At 42.0% G+C, this 20,426-nt stretch overlaps 1 protein-coding gene across 2 annotated transcripts in view; it reads right to left on the bottom strand.

Annotated features, from left to right (window-relative positions):
• The window catches only part of plce1 (phospholipase C, epsilon 1), an 82,615-nt gene extending 64,733 nt beyond the window's left edge, over positions 1-17,882 (bottom strand). Inside the window, exons 1-2 of one of the 2 annotated variants that reach the window (XM_021575790.3) lie at positions 17,716-17,882; positions 6,477-7,281 (exon numbers count right to left, since the gene is read on the bottom strand). In XM_021575790.3, the coding sequence (XP_021431465.3) occupies positions 6,477-6,959 (483 nt within the window). In that variant the 5' untranslated portion in view covers positions 6,960-7,281; positions 17,716-17,882. Of the gene's footprint in view, positions 1-6,476; positions 7,282-17,683 lie in introns of both variants that reach the window. The other variant, XM_090212423.1, reaches the window with a different exon arrangement.
• Between the last annotated feature and the right edge of the window lie 2,544 nt (positions 17,883-20,426).

Genomic DNA, 20,426 nt, shown 5'->3' on the forward strand with positions numbered 1-20,426 from the left:
TTCTGAAAAATGAGCGAGAAGGATCACATCGTGTCAGTGGATGGCTGGGTGCCAGCAGAGTTCTGCATGCGCAACAGCTTGGAGCAGACATTTTCTCTCTCTCTCTCTCTTATTGAAATATTATCGATGATTTATTGTAAAAACAACCTGAGGATTGATTCTAAAAAACATTTGACATGTTTCTACGAACTTTGCGGATATTATTTGGAATTTGTCTGCCCCGTCGTGACCGCTCGAGCCTGTGGATTTCTGTACAAAACGCGCCAACCAAATGGAGGTATTTTGGATATAAAAATAAATCTTTATGGAACAAAAGGAACATTTATTGTGTAACTGGGAGTCTCGTGAGTGCAAACATCTGAAGAGCAAAGGTAAGTGATTCATTTTATTGCTTTTCTGACCAATCTACTTTGCTGCTAGCTGTTTGTAATGTTTTGACTGCTGAGAGAGATGTTCTAACATAAATGCTTGGATAGCTTTTGCTGTAAAGCTTTTTTGAAATCTGACATGCCAGGTTGATTAACAACAAGCTAAGCTGTGTTTTGCTATACCGCACTTGTGGTTTCATGAAAATAAATATTTTTAGTAATTTAATTTGAATTTGGCGCTCTGCAATTCAGCAGATGTTGACGAAAATGATCCCGCTAACGGGATGGGTGCGCCAAGAAGTTAACAGCATGATCATTACACAGGTGCACCTTGTTCTGGGGACAATAAAAGGCCACTGTGCAGTTGTCACAGAACATAATGCCACAGATTTCTCAAGTTTTGAGGGAGCATGCAATTGGCATGTTGACTGCAGGAATGTCCACCAAAGCTGTTGCCAGAGAAATTAATGCTAATTTCTCAATAAGCCGCCTCCAACGCCGTTTTACAGAATATGGCAGTACGTCCAACCAGCCTCACAACGGCAGACCACGTGTAACCACACCTGCCCAGGGGCCGAAAGTATTTCTGATTGTGGGGAAAAAACTCATTCTGATTGGCTGGGACTGGCTCCCCAGTGGGTGGGCCGATTTTCTTACATGCTACTTTCTGTGAAGCAACCTACCCTTCTCGCCATTCCCTCTGGCCAATAGTAAAACATCTGTTGCCAGGAGGCTATACATGTGCAAACTTAGAGCTGAATGTTGGCATGAAAAACTGCTTTGGGGGGAAATTAAAAGGAGTCGGTCCGGTCTAATTGGTACAGCCCTGAAAAGCAAACCGTAAAAAGCACCGTCTTCGCCCTGAAGATGTTTGATCCTGGGTGTACGTGAGCTGGGACTGTGTTTTACAGGTAAACACATTCATGGTCGGCCTCCCGAGCGGCGCAGTGGTCTAAGGAACTGCATCGCAGTGCTTGAGGCGTCACTACAGCCCCGGGGTCAATCCCAGGCTACGTCACAGCCGGCCGTGACCAGGCACCTATGACGCATGGCAGAGCAGAATTGGCCCAGCATCGTCCGGGTTAGGGGAGGGTTTGGCTGGCCAGGATTCCCTTGTCCCATCACGCGCCAGCGACTCCTTGTGGCGGGCCGGGCGCCTGCAAGCTGACCACGGTCGCCAGCTGGACGGTGTTTCCTCCGACACATTGCCAAGAAGCAAATGTGGCTTGGCAAGGTCGTGTTTTGTAGGACGCATGGCTCTCGGCCTCTTCATAAGGAAGTTGCAGAGATGGGACAAGACTAACTACCAATTGGATATCACGAAATTGGTGAGAAAAAGGGGTAAAAGAACAAAAATATAAATATATCTTTCAATTATTAAAATCATATTAATGGTGGTGAATGTCAAAGCAGTGGTCTGGTCTCTATAAACAAACACTGCACTACAGGGCTGTTAAACTGAATTGATTATGTAGAGTTTCTCAACAGAGAAACAAATAAAGCTGTTGAGAAGGTCTCATTTGAATAAAATCATGGAAACTTGCAAGTAACTAATACAGTTTGCATGAGAGGTTGATCTCTTGTCAATTACCACAGCATGCAAATTAACATTCAAACTAGTTACAAAGATGAGCTACCAGCTTTCAACTACAATCTAGCTTGCTGCCCAACTCAACTAACTTTTGTTAACCTACTAGCCCAGCAAAAACTAAACAGAGAAAAGCTGGGTCTCTCTCTCACCCTCTTTTCCGGTGGGCAATTCCAGGGTAACTGATATACGCCGAGACTTCGATTTTTCACTTCACAAAATGTGAAGCAAACAAAAACAATTGATTTGACAGTTCAACAAACAATAGAACGCCATGCACAAGCACTACTTTTAACAAATTCCACAGAAAATTGTACAAAAACACATTTACAGGAAGAACTGTGCAGGTACAAAGTTTGGTAACAGAATTACAATAAAATATCCCTCAGTTAATTCTGCTAACTTTGTATCTGCACATTTTATCAAGTAATTTTGTTTTTGTGTAAATCGTTCAAATTAGTCATTGTGCATTGAGTTGCATGGTTTGTTTGGCATACAATACCAGTCAGAAGTTTAACCACACCTACTCATTCAAGGGTTTTTCTTTATTTTTACTATTTTCTCCATTGTAGAATAATAGTGAAGACATCAAAACTATGAAATAACACATGTGGAATCATGTAGTAACCAAGTGTGATAATTCAAAATATATTTTACATTTGAGATTCTTCAAAAGTAGCCACCTTTTGCCTTGACAGCTTTGCACACTCTTGGCATTTCCTCAAGCAACTTCACCTGGAATTATTTTCCTACAGTCTTGAAGGAGTTCACACTTATGCTGCGCACTTGTTGGCTGCTTTTCCATCACTCTGCAGTCCAACTCATCCCAAACGGGTTGAGGTTGGGTGATTGTGGAGGCCAGGTCAGAGGTAACACGCCATCACTCTCCTTGGTCAAATAGCCCTGACAGAGCCTGGAGGTGGGTTGGGTCATTGTCCTGTTTGAAAACAAATGATCGTTCCACTAAGCACAACCCAGATGGGATGGCTTATCGCTGCAGAATGCTATGGTAGCCATGCTGGTTACGCGTCTAAATAAATCACTGCCAGTGTCACCAGCAAAGCACCCCATCACACCTCCTCCATGCTTCACAGTGGGAATGACACATGCAGAGCTCAGCCGTTCACTTACTCCGCGTCGCTCAAAGACAGAGGTTGGTACCGAACATCTTTAAACTCAGACCAAAAGGACAGATTTCCACCGGTCTAATGTCCATTGCTCGTGTTTCTTGGCCCAAGCAAGTCTCTTCTTCTTATTGGTGTTCTTTAGTAGTGGTTTCTTTGCAGCAATTCAACCATGAAGGCCTGATTCACGCAGTCTCCTCTGAACAGTTGATGTTGAGATGTGCCTGTTACTTGAACTATGTGAAGCATTTATTTGGTCTGAAATCTGAGGTGCAGTTCTCTAATGAACTTATCCTCCGTGGCGGTCCTCATGAGTGCCAGTTTCATCATAGCGCTTGATGGTTTTTATGACTGCACTTGAAGAAACTGTCAAAGTTTACATTTTCCGGATTGACTGACCTTCATGTCTTAAAAGTAATGGACTGTCGTTTCTCTTTGTTTATTTGAGCTGTTCTTGCTAGAGGTCGGCATGGCCGATTAATTAGGGCCGATTTCAAGTTTTCATAAATCGGCATTTTTGGATGCCAATTATGGCAGATTATATTGCATTCCACCCACGAGGAAACTGCGTGGCAGGCTGACCACCTGTTACGCGAGTGCAGCAAGGACCAAGGTAAGTTCACAAGTTCGTTGTGAACTCATTAGTCAGAATTTCACATAATTATGACATAACATTGAAGGTTGTGCAATGTAACAGCAATATTTAGACTTAGGGTTGCCACCCATTCAATAAAAATACGGAATGGTTTTGTATGTCACAGAAAGAATAAACGTTTTGTTTTCAAAATGATAGTTACCGGGTTTGACCATATTAATGACCAACGGCTCGTATTTCTGTGTTTATTATATTATAATTAAGTCTATGATTTGATAGAGCAGTCTGACTGAGTGATGGTAGGCGGCAGCAGGCTCGTAAGATTCATTCAAATTTTACTGAGTTTTCCAGCAGCTCTTAGCAATGCTTGCCTCACAGCGCTGTTTATGACTTCAAACCGTAGTCTGGCTTTTTTTATGGCTGTTTTGGAGCAGTGGCTTCTTCCTTGCTGAGCGGCCTTTCAGGTTATGTCAATATAGGACTCGTTTTACTGTGGATATAGATACTTTTGTACCCGTTTCCTCCAGCATCTTCACAAGGTCCTTTGCTGTTGTTCTGGGATTGATTTGCACTTTTCGCACCAAAGCACGTTCATCTCTAGGAGACAGAACGCATCTCCTTCCTGAGAGGTATGGCGGCTGCATGGTCCCATGGTGTTCATACTTGCGTACTATTGTTTGTACGGATGAACGTGGTACCTTCAGGCATATGGAAATTGCTCCCATTGATAAACTAGACTTGTGGAGGTCTACAATTTTTTTTCTGAGGTCTTGGCAGATTTCTTTTGAATTTCCTATCATGTCAAGCAAAGAGGCACTGAGTTTGAAGGTATGCCTTGAAATACAGTCACAGGTACACCTCCATTTGACTCAAACGATGTCAATTAGCATATCAGAAGCTTCTAAAGCCATGACATCATTTTCTGGAATTTTCCATGCTATTTAAAAGGCTCAGTCAACTTAGTGTATGTAAACTTCTGACCCACTGGAATTGTGATACGGTGAATTATAAGTTAAATAATCTGTCAGTAAACAATTGTTGGAAAAATTACTTGTAGATGTCCTAACCGACATGCCAAAACTATAGTTTGTTAACAAGACCTTTTTGGGGTGGTTGAAAAACAAGTTTTAATGACTCCAACCTAAGTGTATGTAAACTTATGACTTCAACTGTATATGTCCGATTAATCGGTATCGGCTTTTTTGGTCCTTCAATAAATTGGAATCTGCGTTGAAAAATCATAATCGGTCAACCTCTAGTTCTTTCCATAATATGGACTTGGTCTTTTACCAAATAGGGATATCTTATGTATACCACCCCTACCTTGTAACACAACTGATTGGCTCAAACACATTGAGGAAAGAAATTCAACAAAATGAACTTAAGGCACACCTGTTAATTGAAATGCATTCCAGGTGACTACCTCATGAAGCTGGTGGAGAGAATGCCAAGCTGTCATCAAGGTTACTTTGAATAATCTTGAATATAAAATATATTTTGATTTAACACTTTTAGGGTTACTACATGATTCCATACGTGTTATTTCATAGTTTTGATGTCTTCACAATTATTCTATAATGTAGGAAATAGTACAAATAAAGAAAAACCCTGGAATGAGTAAGTGTGTCCTAACTTTGACTGGTACTGTACATCTCAGCGTAATTCCGTTATTGTGAATTGCCCCTTTCCGCACTCTTGAGTTCACTACTCCAGTGTTGCCCCGCTAAGATCCCTTCACCATATAATCCTGTGTGTCTTGGCTCACTTAATTTGCTGTGGAAATAAACACAGGATACCTTGGAATTTCTCGCATGAAACTCCACTTAAATTATTGTATAGTTAAAAACTCCAGGGGGTTTAGGCAGAGAAAAGCACAAGATTCAGTGAGCATTCTGTTTTGTTCCTATAGTAACACCATAGGAATAGCGCAGATTGAGTTGACAGGTGCTGTGATGATTACCCTTTTCAATGGCCTCCCTATTTGCAAAGATGCGAGCCTTAGATAAATGCAGCCCATATTGCACTACAAATGACCCATAACAACCCTTCATTTCTAACCACTGCAGTGGCCGGGTTGGTTACCACAGACTCTCTCAGATGTTCACTCCGTTGTCGTATTTAGTGTATGTACACACAGTGGTGTCCGTTAAACGTCCATGGCAGTGGTTTATTTGACAAGGAAGGTTGAAGTCAGATAACTGCACTTTCTCCGGCCCTAGTCATCTAAACGCTCGGTGACAGGTCCTCTCAGCGTCGCAAAAAGTCCTCCAAAAAGTCCTCACAACACAAATGAACCTTAACACAGAACCGGGCCTCTCCCGCTCTGTGGATATTACAGATTTCCATGGCTATAACTTCAATAGAATGGTAGCTCAGGCTCAGTAATATTGGGATCTGAACTAACTGGCCCTAAATAATTGTTCCACTGCTGCGGACTGCGGACAAAACGACAGTATGACTGTGGTTCCGCTTACTCTTCCTGCAGAGTATAATAGGTGGAACATTTCAATCAGAGAAGAAAAACTAAAAACATCGTTTTTTTTTCTGTGAACCAATGATTTGTTGTTCTTGTTGAGAGGGATTGAATTGCTGATGCCTAGTAATGAGCAAAATACTGCACACTACAGAAATATTTGCATTGTGTTTCAAGATAGCGTTACAATCTGATGGAGTAGATTTTTCGTGTGTGGGACCTAAACCGACACTTTTATAACAGAAAGGCGCTGCAGCTGCACAGAGCTCTGATAAGAGGGTTCTTACATGAAACCTGTAGCCTGAGGTTGAAGAACAAACGTGCTTACCTCCGAGAGTCTGACTCCGGAGTAGCCGAGCAGCCCCCTGCAAACCCGCAGGCTGATGGCCAGAGTTTCCGCGCCGTGCCCTCTAACTGATACGATGGGGTGCCAGGTCCTTCTGCAACCAGCCTTCCAGGCCCTAAAACCCAACCCTCCCATCCTCCGCTCCCCCAGAGACGTGGCGCTGAGCTGGTCTAAGGCACTAGCATGTTTAGGGTTAGAGTAATCCCAGCATTTGCATCCTGCATCCAAAAACATCCCCTGCCCGGTGTCATAAGATAACTTCAGAGACAGAGGGAGGGGTGAGCAGCAGCAGCCTCTGCTGCCCTGGTTGCTAACTTCTGGCTGGTGAGAACGTGGGCGTGCTTTGCTTGGACTCCAAGACATGCTGTAGTCTGAAGTGATAAAGTCATTTCTGGTCTCGGCTGACACGGCAGACTCCAGCATGGTCCCACGACCCACAGCAGCTGCTATGTCCTCAGATGCCATAGTGACGCTCAATGTCCCACCTTCCTGGCACGGGGCTTCAGATCACAGGCTATTTAAAAGGTGGAGGATAGGGATGGTCTTTATCAGGAACATACACAGCCAGTCATACTCCTCCGGACAGAAGTGAAAATAGAAGCTTTTTCAGGTGTACAAACCAGCCCGGAGAACAGGTGACCCTTGGCAAAATTAGGAATTTCCTGAGAGATCTGTCTGGTGTTGAGAGCATGCATATCCCTTCTTCAGAGTGGGGTGTGTGACAAGGCAGTCACTGACGCTTTGGCTCGCTCCTCCAGAGTCCAACAGCCATGCCTGCTTTCTGGATCTGAGAAAAGCAGAAGACAAAAGGGAAACACAGATTAGCACCAGAACAGACACAATCACATACTGTAACACAAGCCAAGTTCCTTTGATACTTGATCTTTGTAGAGACTCATCATGCTGTTCGGGGGGGGGGGGGGGGGGGGGGGGGTTCTGAAGTCTTTCGTCTGTCTCCAGCCTGGACAACATCCACTACTGAAGCGCAGGTTGACTCATAACCAGTCCCCTCGTTTACATCCACGGGCAGGCTGGTTTAGGGTCATAAAATATTGTATGGATGAAGACAGGTGGGTGGCGGTTGGATTGAATAAAGACTCATTTTTTTTAAACGCATCATTCTTGTGCAATCTATAAGCTACATTTAGATTTTCCTTTCATTATTTTTAGGCTATCTGGCATTAGGCCCTGAAGCTTAGGCTTCCGCACTAACTTTTAGTGCGCCAAATTGTCAATCGCTAAATGTCAATCGGCAAAATGATTTAATATTAATTTATATTATTGGGCACAAAATAATCTGAAACGCAACCAAAACAAACAGCAAATGCATGCAACAAGTTTGTAGTCACAAGCTTGATGAAATCATTGTGTGTTAGGAATATATGAGACCAAATACTAAACCTTTGACTACTTTAATACACATAAGTGAATGTCCCAATACTTTTGGTCCCCTAATGTTGGACTAGGTAAAAATGATTAAACGGTTCACCCGATATGGAAGAAAATACCCTCAAATTAAAGCTGCACCTTAAATTCAGTCCTTGTATCATTTCAAATCCAAAGTGCTGGAGTATAGAGGCAAAAAATTGTCACTGTCCCAAAACTTTGAGCTCACTGTATAGTCGGGCAGTTGTGGGTGGGTTATTAGCCATTGTGGGCAGGTGCAGGTGAACAAACAGCTGATGTTCACATCCACTACTGCGGACTGCAGCAGAAAATCCTGCTGTAAAAAAGGCGTGGGTAATTGGAATGTCAGGCCTGCACAAGGGAGGACCAGTTTAGAAAAGTTGGAGGAGAATTGGGTCCATTGATCCTGGGTGAATTTATCTAGTAGTCAAGGCCTAGTAACCCGCCAACTTCCCACACAGCAGACACACAGTAAAGCAAGGTGTCTGAAGAGCAACAGCCTATTTTTACAGATAAATGTCAAATTATGTAAGAAAAATTAAAAGAACTTAGACCAATGGAAGAATCCATTAGTTTGGAAGTTGCAGCAATTCTCAATACAATGGAATTCAGTTGACTGCCCGACTCTCTGTGCCCTTTAATGAAAAGCTGTCATCACAATGACAGAAAACAAGTACCAAGTGTTTAAATCTCTTTATTAAAAGGGGCAAACCTAAACAACAAAGCCTTTGGAGGCTATGCTGAGTTTATTTATACTATGTTACAAAGCATTGGAGTAAAACAAGTTTAGGCCTAAATTCACTGTCATTGAGTATATAATATATTTGGGGTTCTGATGGGGTTTCACAGTTAAACTAAGCTCATGAAGCATGTAAAAGGTTATAATTCAAGAATCACTGGTCACCCCCAAAGCCAACTCCTCCTTTGGCAGCCTTTCCTTCCAGTTCTCTGCTGCCAATGACTGGAACGAATTGCTAATTTTTTTTTTTTTTTTTAAATCACTGAAGCTGGAGACCCATATCTCCCTCACTAACTTTATTAAGCAACAGCTGTCAGAGCAGCTCACAGAGATCACTGCACCTGTACATAGCCCATCTGTAAAAAGCCCATCTAACTACCTCATCCCCAATCTGTTATTTATTGTTTTGCTCCTTTGCACCCCAGTATCTCTACTTGCACATTCACCTTCTGCACATCGATCACTCGTGTTTAATTGCTAAATTGTAATTATTTCATCACTAGGGCCTATTTATTGCCTTACCTCCCTTCTCTTACCTCATTTGCACACTGTATATAGACTTTTTCTCTATTGTGTTATTGACTATGGTTGTGTATTCCATGTGTAACTGTTGTTGTTTGTGTCGCACTGCTTTACTTTATCTTGGCCAGGTCGGAGTTGTAAATGAGAACTTGTTCTCAACGAGCCTACCTGGTTAAATAAAGGTGAAATAAAAATTTATTAAAAGTTTGTACTGAGGAAAGTCGTATTGCATGCTCATGAATGTGCTGGTTGTCATACTGATGCCGCCATTTCAATGGCATTTGAGAACATTTTTGAAACATGAACACACTAGCTAGCTCCATTCGAACAACTGACTGGAGAAATAAGCTCATCAACTACGTCTACAGCAAACGCGATACCCTCTGTCATGGCATTGAAACGCCTGCTCAACAAAACTGCCGACATAGGCTGTGAACAAGCAATTGTTGGCATTCTCTTTACTGTGTCGCCACCATGCTCGATGCCATGTACAAGGACCGCTACTTCGATGCAGACAAGAAACAGGGTTTACGTGAAATGTTACATACACAGCTGGACAAGATGGAATTGGACAGTGACAGTGCATGCCGAGGAAGAGAGGCCATGGACAGACAGAGCTGAAACTTCACTGCTTGACATGTAGGGCGAAATCCTGGTTGAGAATGAAAATGACTGAACAACAAAACAGCACAGCAAGTAAGTGAAAGAAATAGATTTCAATTATGTTTTACTGGTAATGGGGACAGCCGTAAATGCCAAGAAAACTTTTGGGTCAATGGGTGTGTAACCTTTATTTAACTAGGCAAGTCAGGTAAGAACATATTCTTATTTACAATGACGGTCTACCCCGGCCAAACCCGGACGACACCCTATGAGACTCCCAATCACGGCCAGATGTGATACAGCCTGGATTCGAACCAGGGACTGTAGTGACGCCTCTAGCACGGAGATGCAGTGCCTAAGACCTCTGCGTACATGTGTGTGTAACTATTTAACTGTACTAGAATGCTTGAAAGGCCGCTAAAATGTTAAATATCGATTATCGGTATTGTTTTTTTGTCAAGGAAAATATCGAATATGGTATCGGCCATAAATGTAATATCGGTGCATCACTACAATCATGTAGTAACCAAATAAATAAATAAATAAAAATTTTAAAAAATCTATTTTTTTTTTATATATTACATTAGCAGTCCAACTCATCCCAAACCATCTCAATTGGGTTGAGGCTGGGTGATTGTGTAGGCCAGGTCATCTGATGCAGCACTATTACTCTCCTTGGTCAAATAGCCCTCATACAGCCTGGAGGTGTGGTTTGTGTCATTGGTTTTTCAACAGGACAATGATAGTCCCACTAAGCGTAAACCAGATGGGATGGCGTATCGCTGTAGAATGCTGTGGTAGTCATGCTGGTTAAGTGTGCCTTGAATTCTAAATAAATCACTGACAGTGTCACCAGCAAAGCACCCCCACATCTCCTCCTCCATGCTTCACGGTGGGAACCTATTAATGGGTTATGCTTTAATAAATTATTAGAATATTACACTCTGAAACTATAACTCTGAAACCATATTGTATGAAATTGACTAGAATCATTAGATTATCTTAATGCTGTGTGTGGTTTTAGTTAGTAGAATTATATCCTGGAGTGTAGTTCTTAGTCAGAATTAATGTTTTGGTGACAATATGTCTAGTACCTTGATAACAGACTGTCTGAGCAAGATTCGGTGCAGACCTTGGCTGGGGGTACTGAGAACTTCCCAGGGTCTCTCCCGATCTTGAGGGAGGGCGGGAAGAAGTTATTCTCACGGACTCCCCTAATCTTTGTCGGCTGGGTAGCAGGACAGTGTGGGCGTAGGATACCTAATGTTTGGTGTGGAAGTATGTGTGTCGCTATAAAACGAAGGTCTTTGTACTGTGCACGCCAGAACGTTCCCGTGAATAAATATTGTACTATTGTGGACTGGGCCTCTGTTTTCATTCCAACCAGTATATTACAAATCCTGGTCACAGACTGAGTAATTTAAATGAATTGGTTTATGAACATTGAGAACCTAATTCTCGGGACAGAACCACACATGCGGAACCGCATCATCCGTTCACCTACTCAGCGTCTCACAAAGACACGGCGGTTGGACCAAAAATCTCAAATTTGGACTCAGACCAAAAGGACAGATTTCCACCGGTCTAATGTCCATTGTTCATGTTTCTTGGCCCAAGCAAGTCTCTTCTTCTTATTGGTGTCCTTTAGTAGTGGTTTATTTGCAGCAATTCAGCCATGAAGGCCTGAACAGTTGATGTTGAGATGTGTCTATTGCTTGAACTTTGCGAAGCATTTATTTGGCCTGCAATCTGAGGTGCAGTTATATCTAATGAACTTACCCTCTGCAGCAGAGGTAACTCTGGGTCTTCCTTTCCTGTGGCGGGCCTCACGAGAGCCAATTTTATCATAGCTTGATGGTTTTTGCAACTGCACTTGAAGAAACTCAAAGCTCTTGATATTTTCTGTCTTCAAGTAATGAACTGTCCTTTATCTTTGCTTATTTGAGAGGTTCTTGCCATACTACGGACTTGGTCTTTAACCAAATAAGGCTATATTCTGTATACCACCCCTACCTTGTCACAACACAATACGTTTGAGCAAATCAGTTAAGGAAAGAAATTCCACAAATTAACTTAAGGCACACCTGTTAATTGAAATGCATTCCAGGTGACCTTGTGAAGCTGGTTGAGAAAAAGCCACAAGTGTGCAAAGCTGTCATCAAGGCAAAGGGTGGCTACTTTGAAGAATCTAAAATACATTTTGATTTGTTTAACAAACATGATTCCATATATGTTATTTCATAGTTTTGATGCCTTCACTATTATTCTACAATATAGAAAATAGTACAAATAAAAACCCTTGAATGAGTAGGTGTCCAATCCACTGGAAACGTCTATGATCCATGAATCACACTAAACTAACAGATCAGATGAGGAAAAACATTAATCTTGAAAGCAAAGGAAAGCTGGGAAAGCAAGCAACATGTTTTTTTATGGCCAAATCACCTTTAAGAAACATCAAACCAAATATGGAGTTGATTTGGACATTGTTTTTGTTTTTTTAAATCATGCTCACATGCCCCCATCAGTTCCATTAATTGGTAGCTTGTAGTGGCTAAGGTTCGCTGAGGTTTGTGGTGGCTGTTTAAAGAGAACTGTAGTCCATGGTTCAGTTTCGACTTGGCCCATATACTACTTTCAGGGTGAGGAACTATCTAACATCAAGTTGTAAAATAGTGAACCTCTCCGTCAACACTCAATGGAAATGAGCATTGGGCCCCCATACAGAATATTGCAAAGGCGAAGCACTAATAGCTTAAATTCCTCTTATCCCTTGCAGAGTTTGGGACTCAACCGCCTCAGTCCACACGTCAACTGATCAAAGTTCCTTTGTTATCGGCTTAGCTGCAATTATGACTATACAAACAGAGCTCTTGAACTGCAAATCACAGCTTGGTGCAATAGAAATTGGGGAGGGGGAATCAGGTCAGGTCACCGAGAAGACACTGCAGAGACAGCAGATATGAACATATTCAAAACTATTTTATATAGCCTATAAATGGTCAATTTCGGTCCTTACCTCTACAGTTATTAGTGCTAAATGAGACATGCTTTTGAAAATACAGATTGCTATTTTATGGATTAGAGATTGAAAATATATTGATAATGAAATGGCAATGTAAGACTCTACACCCTATCAGAGGAGTACAGGTAGGAAGGGGTTAGGCTAACCCTAACCCTTAAAAAAAAAACATTATTTATTTAAACTAGGTCAATCAGTTAAGAACAAATTCTTCATTACAATGACACCGTACCCCGGCGAAACCCTAACCTGGACGACGCTGGGCCAATTGTGCACCGCCCTATGGGCCTACCAATCATGGCCAGTTATGATACAGCCTGGAATTGAACCAGAATCTGTAATGACACCTCCAGCACTGAGATGCAGTGCCTTAGACCACTGCGCCACTAGGGAGCCCATGGCCCACGTTGACGTGGGAAGTTGTGGGAAAAATATTATTCTATATTCCATTATATTCTTAGCCTACTATACAATTTAGGCTGTGTGTGTTGACTGTGATCAGGGTAAGTTGTTGTCTGTTAAATGAACAAAATAACTATGGATTTCATGTGCATGACACAGCCATGTAGTACATTGGCTGCACAAACCAGTAACATAATTCAACTCAAAATATGCTCAAATTGTCTGTAGAAAATACATTAGTCATCTTTTAGGACCTGCCTAAACAAATGTATAATGGATCTCTTTGTGATGGTGTATAAAATGAATAAAATGAATTTATTAAAATAGACGTGCACCCGTATCGGCCCACGCCTCTTTCCACTCCTTAACTTGCCGACATGTGCACGTTAGGTATGAAAAGGTTTATCCCAGCCAAAGCATGTGGTAAGAACGGGACTATATGAATTTTATTCCTGAAAACGTCAACTGATTTTATTTTTTTTACAGGCAACATATCGTTTACATATGTATAGATTGCATACTGTACTGTTAGTGATATTTGGGTTGTTAGATTTGTTTCCGACATTTCTTAAAAATATACAGTACTAGTCAAAGGTTTGGACACACCTACTCATTCAAGGGTTTTTCTTTATTTTTACTATGTTCTACATTGTAGAGTAACAGTAAACACATCAAAACTATGAAATAGCACATATGGAATCATGTAGTAACCAAAAAAAAGTGTTAAAGAAATCTAAATGTATTTTATACTCGAGACTCTTCAAAGTAGCCACCCTTTGCCGGCTTTACACACCTTTGGCATTCTCTCAACCAGCTTCATGAGGTTGTCACCTGGAATGTGTTTTAATTAACAGGTTTTCCTTCTTAATTTGTGGAATTTCTTTCCTTCTTAATGCATTTGAGCCAATCAGTTGTGTTGTGACAAGGTAGGGGTGGTATACAGAAGATGGTATTTTACCAAATAGGGCTAAGTCCATATTATGACAGCTCAAATAAGCAAAGAGAAACGACAGTCCATCATTATTTTAATGAAGGTCAGTCAATTCGGAAAATGTCAAGAGCTTAGAGTTCTTCAAGTGCAGTCGCAAAAACCAAGTGCTATGATGAAACTGGCTCTCATGAGGTTCGCCACAGGAAAGGAAGAACCAGAGACACCTCTGCTGTAGAGGATAAATTCATTATAGTTAACTGCACCTCAGATTGCAGCCTAAATAAATGCTTCAGAGTTCAAGTAACAGCATATTTTAACATCAACTGTTCAGAGGAGACTGCATGAATCAGGCCTTCATGGTCGAATTGCTGCAAAGAAACCAATACAAAAGGACACCAATAAGATGAAGACTTGCTTGGGCAAAGAAATACGAGCAATGGACATTAGACCGGTGGAAATCTGTCCTTTGGTCTGACGAGTCCAGAGCCGACCCGTCATTCAGAGCAGGTGGGGCTTGCCTGTTTTGCATATTATTTTGGCATTAATACGCGTCACATATCAATTTGTAAACAATGTAAAAAATATATAATTTAGTTTAAAAAGTTGCATACAAACACGGTCTCTTGTTTTCTTGAGTAAGGCAGCTCCAAAATGCAGGTGTTTCAGCCTAGCTCAGTGATTTCTGTTGTGGTGGGGCAAGCCAGCAGAAAATACGGAACATTGCGCCGTGTTTGGCTCAATGTTCTGTCACCCATGGGGACACTACATCACCGCCAAGTCTAATGGTAGAGCTAGAAAAGTCCTTTGGATGCTGCCATAGAGTTACAATAGAAGTGCCCATCCATGAAGGAACAAGGTCATTGGCCACAGATAAAATGATATCAAATCACATATATGTACAGTAGCATTGATTGGACTGATCATGTCGTCAACATACATTCAAAAATCTTAGCTAGCAGTCCAGGTGAATTCCAGGTGAATCAAATTGACAATCTACTTGCAAATCATTTTTAAACCTTGTCATAAGAAGAGAAATTATAGATAAAAAAGTATCAGTGCTCATCTGCCATTGGACATAAACATTAGGCAACAAGTTGGAAATCGCAAATTCAACAATGAGTGGTTTGGAAGGAATAAGTGACAGCCAGTGGCTAACTGCTATCATTGCAAAGCAATCACTAGCCTGCTATTCAGTAGAGTGTCTGTGTGGTCCCAAATCTGGGATTAAGGGCTCTTTTCCAAGTTAAAATGATAAACATTCAACATTGGCCATGCTGTCAATGAAGTATGATTTGTGCTGCGCTCAAAACAACTTAACTCGGAACTATGAGGTCTTGAACTCCCTGAAGTCAAGTTACCTGGGAAATCGGGAATAAACGAGCTCCGACTGGGAAAAAAGGTTATGAACGGTCATCCAACTCGGAATTGTAAACCCGGCCTTTTTCTAAAGCTACGACCTGACGTCATCATGATTTAACCTTGATTTTTTCCCCGAGTTCCAAGTTGTTTTGAAAGCGCCATAAATGCAGAGAATACCAGACTTTGATTACAAAATTTGCCCACGGAGGACTGCCGCGCCACCTTCCTGTTCAAGTGAGCACAGGACAAGGTGAGTACAAAAATGTATTTTATGCTGCTGCATAAATTAATGTAATATGCCAGGGACATATGTAACACTGTAGCTAAGAAACTAATACTAAATGTATGTTGTGAAGTAAGCCGTTAGTAGCCCATGTGCCTCACCCTAATAATTTGGTCCCTTTCCCCCTTCTTAAATTTTGCCTACTGTTCTGATTTGGTGGTGCACATGAAGCCTATAGCCTGTTTTAGAGAAATGTAATCATTGAATATTATAAGAGCTTTCATTGTCTGCCTATATGCCCCCTTCATTTATCTTACGGTTCTGACTTGGTGTACAGGGAGAATACTGGAAGAACAACCCATGTTTCTGAATTCTGTCGCTGTACATTAAGTGATAAACAAATAGTTATATTGACTATGTCCGTCCTAGCTCTTAATCGAAATGACAGATTGCCTCTTATCTGCTTGTCGTCATCTCAATTGTCATTAGAAACCACATTTGTTTAAGCAAGTCAGCCATATCAGCAAAAAATAATTTAAAGGCAGTAAATGAGGCTGAAAGAACTGTTTCACTGCCAGACAAGGCTCAGCTGATAGCCAGGTGTAGCATTGGTAAGATGCTGTTGTTGGGACAGCTTTATGTAGGCCCTAACAGTTTGTGGGCATCATTTGTCACCATTATAGTGCAATTAACGTATTGTTTAGTGGCTTTGCTGGCATGCATCCCCAAAAAAAGAAAAAGTGTGGGGGGGGGGGGGGGGGGGGGGTTTACCCCACCAAGAATTATATGCCAAAATCGCCAATGGCTCAGTCTAAATTTGAGATTTTTGGTTCCAACCGCCGTGTCTCTGTGAGATGCAGAGTAAGTGAACAGATGATCTCTGGTGGTTCCCACAATGAAGCATGGGGGAGGTGGCGTGATGGTGCTTTGCTGGTGACACTGTCAGCGATTTATTTAGAATTCAAGGTACACTTAACCAGCATGGCTACCACAGCATTCTGCAGCAATACGCCATCCCATCTGGTTTGCGCTTAGTGTGGACTATCATTTGTTATTCAACAAAACATTGATCCAAACCACACCTCCGGGCTGTAAAGTGGCTATTTGACCAAGGAGAGTGATGAAGTGCTGCATCAGAGGACCTGGCCTCCACAATCACCTGCCCTCAACCCAATTGAGATGGTTTGGGATGAGTTGGACCACAGAGTGAAGGAAAAGCAGCAAACAAGTGCTCAGCATATGTGGGAACTCCTGCAAGACGGGAAAGCATTCCAGGTGAAGCTGGTTGAGAGAATGCCTAGAGTGTACAAAGCTGCCTTCAAGGCAAAGGGTGGCTACTTTGTAGAATCTCAAATATAGTTTTGATTTGTTTAACACTTTTTTTGGTTACTACATAATGCCATGTGTTATTTAATAGTTTTGATGTCTTCACTATTATTATACAATGTAGAAAATAGTACAACAAAAACTAAACTTGAATGAGAAGTTGTCCAAACTTTTGACTGGTACTGTATACAAACATTTTACTGCAATGTTAGGAGTAAGTAACATAGGCAGTTTCATGCACCTGCTAAACTGTGTATGGACCAATAAACTTTGATTGGATGACTAAGTCAATTCAAACATGGATAGCATTGGCTGTTACACCCGGTCCTGAGCAAATTATTCATTTCTGAGTCAACAATGAAATCAGACAATTAGGCCTACATAACTCATCTGTGCAGACTGAGGTTCATTTAACAAATTCATTTCAATGAATGGACTTAAAATAATCACCAAGATGAGATATACAAGAGCAGAGCATCGTGAAGTCTGTACCCATAAACATTATGAAAATCGATAGTTACAATGGCAGTAAGGAATCACTAGTCATTTGAAGCATGCCTTGGCACGTGTATGCATATGCATGTGCGCTCCAACTTGCTTTCTCTACATTTAGCCAAGACTTAGCTACATCTCCCAGAAAATGTGCATAACGTACCAAAAATGTAGGCAAATGTAGTGGAAACTCACGGTAAACAGTCCTCAAAAACGATTCAATGAAAAAGTTATAGGACTTTTATCCCCCACGACGAATCACGAAACCGTGAAAGTTGCCGAATGAGATGAAAAGGCCACCCCTTAGTAGCATTGATTAGGACCTGCTGCTGTTGTGTTGGTAGCCCATTTGCTGCGATGGCGGTTGGACAATAGCCGCTGGGTAGTTAAGATATGCAAATTCAATGCACTGTCACTACATTGGAATGTCTGTGGCTAGCGTTTCACGAGGCAATTAGTTTGACAGTGGCCTTGTCCAAATACTTATACTTGCGTTTTAAATAGTATGCGATAAAATAACGTTTTATAGTATGTGAAAATGTGGTATGCTTTTAATTCCAGGATTTCATACACATTTCGGATTTTCATCTAGTAGGATTTTGCAGCGCACTATTGAGGAAGATACTTATCTTTCCAGACCCACGTGTATGACAATAGCTGAAGGGACAAGCTGTACCAAAATTAACGATTGGTGGGAAACAACGGAATTGTGCATTAGATTATGCATTCTCAGTGGGATGAGCCTAGCATGCTGATATTTGTTGCTTACTACAGTCGTTTTTACTAAACAGTACGTTGTAAATAGTATGTAGTATGCAGTTTAAATAGGCAATCTAGCATTGGGAATCTGTATATTGGTTAGACCCCCTAACTATAGAGCTCCACAGTGGTGGTGTCGTAATACCCATAAAACCTTCCGGTCAAACAAAAAAATTATTCCAATCGTTTTTTCCACCACTTATTTTTCCCATGGGGAATTTTAGAAACACTTACAATAAGGGCTGTGTTTCTTGTCAGCTTACCCCCGTGTGATGTGTTGATAACCATGCAAATCTCACTCGGGCAAGGTGACTTTTATCAATATATTCGGATCTATTTACTCTCAGAATTGAAAATACTAATTCACATCAAAATAGACCTGTAAATGTAAAACTTGCTCAAGACAGTTCACAAAATGTACTATTTAAATAAATGTAGGTAATTAATGAATTGCTAAATTTAACTAACAATAGATAATTATCCAGAGATTCTTACCTTTGCCTAAATTCGGCAGTCTCGTCCAGACATCATGGCATTTGTAGTTCTTTATGATAGCCACATTAGCAGCTAATTAACATTTCATTTTTGGGGGGTAAATACAGGTGACTATATTGATTAAAAATCCTCTTGTCCTAGAGAAGTGTACACGGTTATCAAAGCGTCACACCAGGGTAAACCTACACAAAACACAGCCTATATTTTAAGTGTTTGTTAAATCCCCTATACTGTGCAAATTTGCCCATTTAAGGACCGCCGCGCCGCCTTCCTGTTCAAGTGAGCACAAGGTGAGTCCAAAAAATGGATGGTAAGCTGCTGCATAAATGATGTAATATGCCAGGGAGATATGTATACTGTAGCTCTGTCTTGCTTCCAGACAAACTAAACTATTTTTTTGCTCGCTTCGAAGACAATACAGTGCCACCGACATGGCCCGCTATCAAAACCTGCGGCTCTCCTTCACCGCAGCCAATGTGAGTAAAACTTTTAAACGCGTTAACCCTTTGCAAGGCTGCAGGCCCAGACGGCATCCCTAGCCGCGTCCTCAGAACATGCACAGACCAGCTGGCTGGTGTGTTTACGGACATATTCAATCAATCCCTATCCCAGTCTGCTGTTCCCACATGCTTCAAGAGGGCCACCATCGTTCCTGTTCCCAAGAAAGCTAAGGTAACTGAGCTAAACGACTATCGCCCCGTAGCACTCACTTCCGTCATCATGAGGTGCTTTGAGAGACTAGTCAAGGATCATATCACCTCCACCCTACCTGACACCCTAGACCCACTCCAATTTGCTTACCGCCCCAATAGGTCCACAGACGACGCAATCGCAATCACACTGCACACTGCCCTAACCCATCTGGACAAGAGGAACACCTATGTAAGAATGCTGTTCATCAACTACAGCTCAGCATTTAACACCATAGTACCCTCCAAACTCATCATTAAGCTCGAGACCCTGGGTCTCAACCCCGCCCTGGGTCCTGGACTTTCTGACGGGACGCCCCCAGGTGGTGAGGGTAGGAAACAACATCTCCACAATGTTGATCCTCAACACTGGGGCCCCACAAGCGTGTGTTCTCAGCCCTCTCCTGTACTCCCTGTTCACCCATGACTGCGTGGCCATGCACGCCTCCAACTCAATCATCAAGTTTGCAGACGACACTACAGTGGTAGGCTTGATTACCAACAACAACGAGATGGCCTACAGGGAGGAGGTGAGGGCCCTCGGAGTGTGGTGTCAGGAAAATAACCTTGCACTCAATGTCAACAAAACTAAGGAGATAATCGTGGACTTCACGAAACAGCAGAGGGAGCACCCCACATCGATGGGACAGTAGTGAAGAAGGTGGAAAGTTTTAAGTTCCTCGATGTACACATCACGGACAAACTGAAATGGTCCACCCACACAGACAGCGTGGTGAAGAAGGCGCAACAGCGCCTCTTCAACCTCAGGAGGCTGAAGAAATTTGTCTCGTCAACAAAAACACTCACAAACTTTTACAGATGCACAATCGAGAGCATCCTGTCGGGCTGTATCACCACCTGGTACGGCAACTGCTCCGCCCACAACCGTAAGGCTCTCCAGAGGGTAGTGAGGTCTGCACAACACATCACCCGGGGAAAACTACCTGCCCTCCAGGAAACCTA

Source organism: Oncorhynchus mykiss, chromosome 20 (genome assembly GCF_057628025.1).
Source record: "Oncorhynchus mykiss isolate SJ-2025 chromosome 20, ASM5762802v1, whole genome shotgun sequence".
Lineage (NCBI taxonomy): Eukaryota > Metazoa > Chordata > Actinopteri > Salmoniformes > Salmonidae > Oncorhynchus > Oncorhynchus mykiss.